This window comes from Hydra vulgaris, chromosome 07, assembly GCF_038396675.1.
Source record: "Hydra vulgaris chromosome 07, alternate assembly HydraT2T_AEP".
Lineage (NCBI taxonomy): Eukaryota > Metazoa > Cnidaria > Hydrozoa > Anthoathecata > Hydridae > Hydra > Hydra vulgaris.
In genome coordinates this window covers 28,280,792-28,290,000 of record NC_088926.1, presented here as the reverse complement: position 1 = coordinate 28,290,000, position 9,209 = coordinate 28,280,792, and the positions used below count along the sequence as shown (strand labels likewise).

Sequence of the window (9,209 nt, the reverse complement as noted above, 5' to 3'; positions counted from 1 at the left end):
TATATATATATATATATATATATATATATATATGCATATATATGCATATATATATGCATATATATATATATATATATATATATATATATATATATATATATATAATGAGCAATATATTAGTTTTTGATTGTCGTTTTAGATGCAGAATTTCGGCTTTTTAACAAAAAAAGTGTGTCTAGGATTCCAATAACAGTCAAAAGCAATTTTTCTATTTCTGAAATATTTTTACCATTTAATCCATACCAAAATGCTTTTTATTTTGAGGTAAACTAGTTTTTTGTTTGAATGTTTATATATATATATATATATATATATATATATATATATATATATATATATATATATATACATATATATATATATTTATATATATATATATATATATATATATATATATAAATATATTATATATATATATTTATATATATATGTATATAAATATATATATATATATATATGTGGGTATATATATATATATATATATATATATATATATATATATATATATATATATATATATATATATATATATTTGTGTATTTATATATATATATTTATATATATATATATATATATTTATATATATATATATATATATATATATATATGTATATATATATATATATGTATATATATATATTTATATATATATGTATATGTACATATATATATATATATATATATATATATATATATATATATATATATATATATATATATATATATATATATATATATATATATATATATATATATATATATATATATATATATATATATATATGCATTTATTTGTTTATAGCTTTTTTAATATTGTATAACTTTAAAATAATAAGGTCAAGTAACTTGATATCTGAAAGGAGATAATACATAATGAAAGAGGTCCTCCTTATTTCCTACTTTTACAGCCTATATATTGTTTTGAATAAAAGAAACAAATTTTTGCAAGCGACAATTGGCATAACCGATATTTTGATTGTTTTTGTGCTTCGATTTAGGATTTTTTTTCTGCCTAACTTCTAAGCCGTAATTTTCAATGTGTTGGTTCGATTAGCCATTTACTAAAGTTAGCAAGGGCTATTTATCTGTTAATTCTTACAGATTTATCAATGTTATTCTAGCTGAAATTATTAACTAAAGATGATGGTGCTAATCCAACAAATATCTTCCATGCCTGGATTCTAATAGCCACGTGATAATTTTGAACTAGTGAAAACAGATTTCTGTTTTTTTAGATTAGCCTTGTTTGTACGTTGTTGGGACCAATATTCCGTAGAGGTTTCTTATGTAAACATTTTAGTTGCATAATTTATTCATGAATAACTGTTTCCTTGAATTTTAACAGCATATATTAAAAGGCTTCTAATTAAAGCATTTGGTAAAATAGCTTTAGGCCTACTAAGCAATAGTTTGGTTAAACTTTTTTAGTAGATAGCCATTACTTATCTTTTTGATGTTTATACTTTTTTTTTTTTTTTTTTTTTTTGCTCTGATATACTCAAGTAAAAATAAAAAATGATCGTAATACATAGATCAAATATAAAAACACGAATACTCGTAGAGGGCTTAGTGGTCTTGTCGTTGAGAACCGTTTACATTATTTAAAAATTGTTTACAAAATATAATAATTAACAAAAAACAAAAAATAAAAACAAAGAACGAAAAAATAAGCAAAAAATATACGAGCTTAAAAATATATAAGTATGTTATCTTGTGGGACTATAATTTTTTTTAATTTACTTTTAAAAGTTGCGTAACTCAAACCCTGAGAAAAATAGAAATTTTTCAAAATTATTTTATTCCACAGAAAAGCGTCACAATATGTAATAAAGGAACTTTCAAAATTTGTATGTGAATATGGTTGGTAAATCAAATTATCATTTCTTAAGTTGTATATAGTTTTCTTTTTGATCAAATATAAATTATGTAATGATATCGGAGTCATACTTGCTTTACATTTAAACGCAAAACAAAGAACATTAAATATACTTTGTTGGTATAAATTAAAAACATTCATTTCAAATAAGAGAGGATTTGCATGAGTATAACGATCTTTAAAATTATTTACACATGCAAGATGCTTTTGTTGCCGATAGAGGGGTTCTAACTTACTTTTTTTAGCACTTCCCCAAGCAATATTTGCATAATTAATATAGCAATAAATAAATGAGTAAAAAAATTGAATTAAATTATGCTTTTTAAGAAAGTATTTTGCTTTGTATACTATTCCAATATTTTTTGAGATTTTCTTACATAGAGTTGTATTGTGATTTCCCCATATACTATAGAGTGATGCCATTTCATTTTGTCGTTCCAAAGAACAACCAAGAATGCTAACACTTTTTTCTTTATAATTTTCTTCATATTACTCCGCTAAAAACCAATTTTTTTCTAATACCCTGCAACATAATTGCTGTAACTGTTCAATAGATTTGGCCGTTGCAATCATTGTTGTCAATTATCAATCATCAGGAAAAATGATAGTGTCTAATTCTGTTGCACCTGTTAGGTCAAAAATATAAATTTTGAAAAGTAATGGACCGGTACATTTTTCTTGATAAACACCCAGCTTTACTATTCTTTTAAATGATGTAGAGCTTCTTAAAACAACTGAATGCCTTTTATTTTTTAAATATGAAGTGTTTAATTTTAATATTTTTTCACCGACACCAACATTTTTGACCACTAACATTGTTGTGAATAATGCTATGGGCACAGGTATCAGAAGTTTTTTTTACATCAAGTAAAATTTCTGCATTAATTTTATTTTGGTTTCAAAAATCTGTAATCATGTTGAGAACTAGCACAAATTGCATTGCATCCGTTTTTGAAGTCGATTTGATTAATCAAAATAATTCCATTATCATCAAGATTTTTCTCAATTAGTTATAAATCAGCATTTTGAAATATTTTTGATCATGCTGGCAATATACTTATTGAGATTAATAATTCACCAGAACGGTTATGTTTCCTTTTTTATAAACAGGTTTTATCATAGCTAGTTTTAATTATTGAGGGGAACATCCAGTAATAATAGAACCTTTATTCATTTCTGTTAAAAAATGAATTCTGCTCTGATGAGCAATATTTGAATAATTTGTTACTTATTAGATCAAACAAAACTACTTTTTGGAGCGAGACTAATATTAATTTTTGTGATTGATTCATTTGATACTGACTTTAAAACCTATGTAACATCGTGAAATGGAAAAAATTTGCAATAATTTGGAGGTTAGAGTTGTTTTGTTAAGTTCATGTTAAACATCAGTAAAGTGATCTATAAAAAAGTTCAAGATTTTCACATCCGATTCAATAAAACAGGAATTATTTTCAATTTTTATAGAATAATCACTCTTAGTAAATCTATGAAGAGCATTGTTTAGAATAATCAAAATTTTCTTACTGTGTATTTTACAATGTATTACCTTTTGCCTAAAGAAGTTATTTTTTTGGCAATGGATCCCAGCAAACACTGAACGTTCTAAAGACGTCTGAGTTACATTCGGAAGTGTGCTTTTTTATAATGAAACACAGATCAAACAAACATGTAAACTATAATTATAACATCGTTCAATTAGTATTGGTCAAGAATATTTAGTTTTACAGTTAACTTATCATAGATATTTTATTTGGTAGTTGTTAAATGCATGCGCCATTTTTTATTATATCTCAAAATAACATTGAAATTCAAATAATAATAACTAAAGGTTTCACAAAGAGTTGTTTGAAATAGATTAGACTAAGTTATTAATTTGAAATAGATTAGATTAGTTAATAACTTAACTATTATTATATTAATAGATTATTTCTCAGATTTTTTTTGAACAAACTTGATTTATGTCAAGTTTTAGTTAATGTAAAATGATAATTTAAAAAGTATAGACTTAATTATATAGAGATAACTGTATCAAAATCTGTATTTATAGTTTTTGATAAAACTATAAAGTTGATATTTATATTAAATAGTTTAAATAAACTAAATTTAAAAACTTTTTGGGCAAAACATGTAAAAAGTTCAAATAAACAATATTAATTTTAATCAAGAATGTTGTTATAAATAAAAATATTATTAGTAATAGTTATTTTTTACAAATTTTTATTGTTAAAGCCATAGTAAATAACAAAATTTTTTTTACATTTTATTTCCTTTAAAAGGATATATTTTTTAAACGACAATATACATTCTGTAAACAATCTATATTGTCATTATATATACAATGACAATATACATTGTATGCACAAAGACAAAAAGTGTTATACAACTTTTATTTTTTGTTATGTTATACAAGGACAATAATATTGTTATGGTATATTCTATGACAATAAAAGATATAAGGTCTTATAATTAGAAAAGGAATTCAAAAAGATTAACATCTTGTCAAATTCTAGGTGCATTATTTAAAATGAATAATTTTTTGTTTGTTTGGTTGATTGTTATTATTTTAAAGAATCTTTCATTTTTAATTTTAGGGGTATATGTCTTTGTTATATGTATATACTTTAAAAAAATTATTGCCGAACCCGATGATGATGAAAAAATTAAGTTAACTGCCCATTATTATAAAAAAAAATAAAAAATAGCCATGTTAGCTACTATTTTCAAAGACTTCAATATTTTAATTTATTTTTAGCTGAAAAATAGTTTTATTTTTAAAATACTGTATTTTTTTGGTTCAATCGTAGCGCGTAGAAAGATAATTTTCCGCAAGCGCAATTAACATCTCAAAGTAAAACTTGAAAATGGCAGACAATGATTGTTTGGACGAAAGTGTTGTTTTAATGTTTAAGTTGCAAAAATTAAAAAAGCAATTTTCAGCGAGAGAAAGGAGAAGCTATTTCGATACTCAAGTGGATAGAAAACTCCCTTTATATTGTGTAATTATGTTGCAGGCTTTTGCAAGGTGAGTTTATTTGATTTTATTGACCTTATTTTTATAAGATTTTGTTATAATAATGTTTAAGTTTATGACAAACTTTTTTCAGGCTCGAGATATTACACCCGACTATCTGTTTAAATGTCATTCAAAACTATATTGTAATACCAATAAAGTGTGACAGGATGCTTCTATAATATCAAAACTTAATATAGTCAGTATTAAAAGTAAAAATTAAATGTGCCAAAGTGAATAATAATGATCAAAAATAGTTAGGAATTATGATCATTGAATACTTTTTATGCATTAAAGGATACAAACTACGAGTTTGCCAAGCTTTATTTTATTCAATATTGTGTAAGTTTGCAATTACTTTTAATTCAGAACAATTTGCAGAAGTTATTCATGTACATTTGTTGAAAAAAGGTTTTATTTACATAAGTCAATATTTTATTTATTTATATTATCTAGCCATAAATCCTGATAGAGTTATAAGAACTTCGAGACACTGGTGTGAGCATAAAACAACCAGACCTGAAAATAGAGGTAACAGGAAGAAAGAAGCTTTTTTTGAAATGAATAAAGCTATTAAAAACCATATTCAGACTTTACATGCAGAGCAAGTCATTATGGAAGAAAAGATGCTTCCGGACGAAAATATGTGCCCAGTAATTTAAATGTAAAATGCATGTACAAACATTTTTTGCATAAAAATAGCACAACAATAGCTCAAAACCTGGACTGCTATTATTATTATGGGATATTTATAAACCACTAGCAGTAAGCAACCCGTAATACGGGTTATTAGTAATTAAATCATTGCTTATAGTTATTAGTAATTAAATCAATGCTTAGGTTACCAGTACAGTTAGGTTAAATTTTCATTGCTTATAGTTAACGACAAAGAAATACTACATTAATATCGTTAAGTTCTTTTTAAAATCTGTTACACACAGCAGGTACCATAATAAGAAAGCCAGGTAAAGCCTGCCAACACCTAAAAAAAGAAATAAAAGAAAATTACAATTTGTAATTACAAAAGTATCATTTGCATTTTATTGTTAGTAGAATATAACAGATAATAATATAACAAAAAATATGAAGAATTAAAAAAATAGCTATAACAGCCCAGCTCTATCAACACAAAACACAGAAACAATAGCGCATAGCATAAGATATTTGTTAGCACAGAATACAGACATTACTATGTTTCTCCAAAATTATTAAAAAAGAAAAGATTACAAAAAGGCTAGACAACTTAACGTAAAAACACGGCTAAATAACACCAAAAATTAATAAGATGTTTTATTAACTAAAATATTTGAACTAAAAAGATTTTATTCGTTTCAATATTTAAGAATTATGGTTAAACAATTTGAATAATTATATCATAAAATAGCAAGCAACTCGTAAAATATTCTATATACATGGTCATTATCAATTATGGTATTAGGAAATACGTAAGAGCTCAGTAATTAAATGTTTTATTGATAATCCCTGTACTAATTCTCATTTAACTCTTATCTAAGAGAGAGAGAGAGAGAGAGAGAGAGAGAGAGAGAGAGAGAGAGAGAGAGAGAGAGAGAGAGAGAGAAAGAGAGAGAGAGAGAGAGGGAGAGACAGAAAGTATTTCCAAAGCAGCATATTAAAAAAAGTAAAAGACACACAATAAATAATATTAACTGGTTTTATTAAGTTACCAGTAAAAAAAACTATTTTAACCTTTATTATTTGAAGTTCCAGCTTCTCTTTAACTGTTGACTAATGACTAATAGAGTAAATTTCATATCATTAAATTTACAAATTTAAAACCATGTTTCAACAGTAAGCGTACTAATCAAGTGATGACAAAGGCAACTAAAAATAAAGAACATAATTATGTTTGAATTTATAAAAAAATTTAAAATCATTTAAACTTAAAACAGCGTACTAATCAAGTGATGACAAAGGCAACTAAAAATAAAGAACATAATTATGTTTGAATTTATAAAAAAATTTAAAATCATTTAAACTTAAAACTGTCATCAACTGTTACTATAATTAGTAAAATTCATTTTTAGTATTGTTCTAAAGTGTTTAAAGTCAAATAAATAAACATTAACACTGCTTGACACTGAATTCTGGCAAGTAAGTTTTCTGCTTGCCGAGTAGCATATTTTACATTTCAGCAATAACTAATTTCACCTTGCTTAGCTCTACCTCTTTTATTTGGACAACAATTATTTTTGTCTATTAGAGTTTACACAAATAAATTTTTCGCCTATTAATAGCCATTTCAACTTCACTGAATTCTTTAAACATACTACCAGTAGTATTAATATTGTTACACTTGGATAATTAATAAATGTAAAAGAATCTTACAAATTGTGATCTTTTCTAATTAAAGACTATATTTTAACTTAAGATTAATTGAAATCCATGTCTTTTTTTAAGTATATAAACAGAAAAGTGAAAAACCTGGAACAAATATTTTCTTAATTAAAACTACTATACTACCTCTTGGGTAAATAACAAATTCTCTGGAAGCAGGTGGAGCACCATCTTTGCCAACAAATACAACTACAACATCATGTGAAACGAGATTATAGCAATGTCTATCTGGCCCTTTAAGTAAAGTCATTTTTATAACCGAGACTGACCAACCTTCTATAGCTGTTCGGCAAATTTCTTCATCTTCCACTTCAGCTATGTTTTTAAATGCAGGAGAAATTGGGTTCTCTTCACTAATAAAATTTTGCAATCGAAACATTTAACCATTTAGGCGAAGATCATAACCACATTGTCGCATTCTAAAATTTACTACTGAGAGTGCTTCATAGATGTATAGTTGACAATATGTTGTCGGAACATCTTGATTTGGCCTAAGATTAAATATACAATACAATATTCTTATAACTTTAAAAATATATATATATATATATCAGCTAGGAAATGTTTGAAAAAAAATTAACTTAGCTTTAGATTTATCAGATTATGTATTATGTACAACATAAATACATAATCTGATAAAATTAAAAAAATAAAATATCTAGTGAATAAGTAAATAAATAAGAAAAACATTACATACAAAAAATGAAAGTCAATGTACCTTATAGACAAAAACTGTTGTGATTTACCAGAGTAGTAGTTGTTAAATATTATTATTTCATGTTGGCTTTTAGAAAATAATTTATGCTGAAACATCATGATTCCAAATTATTTATAGCAAAATCATATAATAAACAGTGCTAAAGAATCAAACAGTGCTAAAAAATCAAGTTGAGATAAAATAAATTGCATATATGACAAAATAATTTGTCTAGGCTTTTAGTGAATGACTTAAGGCTGTGATTTTCAATAATAAAATTACCTATTTATCATTTTTAACAATAGACACCAAATGAAGGTAAGCCAAATGTCTATCAACTCAAAAGATACCAAAAAACAACATCACAGCAACAACACACAATAGCACACATAATAAGTTAAAATAATATGCATATAACATAACTTTCATATATAACAGAACATAAGAAACAACATTACGCAAAGTGTTATTAAAATGCATTATTATGTATTTTTAGAATAATTAATTTTAAAGGCTTAAAAACACCCAGACCTAAAGCAATCACAGGTTGACACTAAACACTGCTGTGTATCTCTCTGTTATAAGTACATCACTTGGCTGGCAAGGTCGACAAATCTGGCTCTACACGTTTACCAAGTCGTAGCACTTTGAAAACATGGAAACAACATAATATAAACATATGTACCAACTATAAACACAATAAATGTGTTTAAATATGTTAAAGGTTATTATTATTATATATACATTATATACATATTTAAATACATTTATGTATTTATACCACACCACATACATGTATTTATCAAAAACTTTTAAACTTTGAGCATAATATAAACATATACGCAAACCTTTAACAACTATAAAACAACATTTATTAGCATCAATTATTTTTAATGTAAAAAAGAATGCAGACTACAATTCACATCATTGTAATGAAAAAATTGAAACCATTTAAGAGCAAAATTAAAGATTTCTAATAAATACATATTCTGATACCTTAAAATAAAGCGTAACACATCATTCTTTTTACAAATTCCAGAAGAATTTTTTTAACTTTTCTGTTCCTTATTATTTTTCCTAAGAATATAAAATATTACATATAGATATAGAGAAATATAAAATAGATTGAAATAAACACAAACTTATGCATATAAACTTACATGACCACAAACAACAGTCTTACTTTATTTAACTTTTCATATTAAATACATAAATAAAATTTTATTCTCATTATTCTTTCTACAAAAAATAATCTTAATATATAAGTA

At 24.5% G+C, this 9,209-nt stretch overlaps 1 protein-coding gene across 3 annotated transcripts in view; it reads left to right on the top strand.

Moving 5' to 3' along the window:
- LOC136082389 (uncharacterized) overlaps positions 1–9,209 on the top strand; it is a 381,697-nt gene that overhangs the window by 240,854 nt on the left and 131,634 nt on the right. For all 3 annotated transcript variants that reach the window (XM_065801560.1, XM_065801559.1, XM_065801561.1), the window contains one exon: positions 140–264. In XM_065801560.1, the coding sequence (XP_065657632.1) occupies positions 140–264 (125 nt within the window). The remainder of the gene's footprint in view (positions 1–139; positions 265–9,209) is intronic.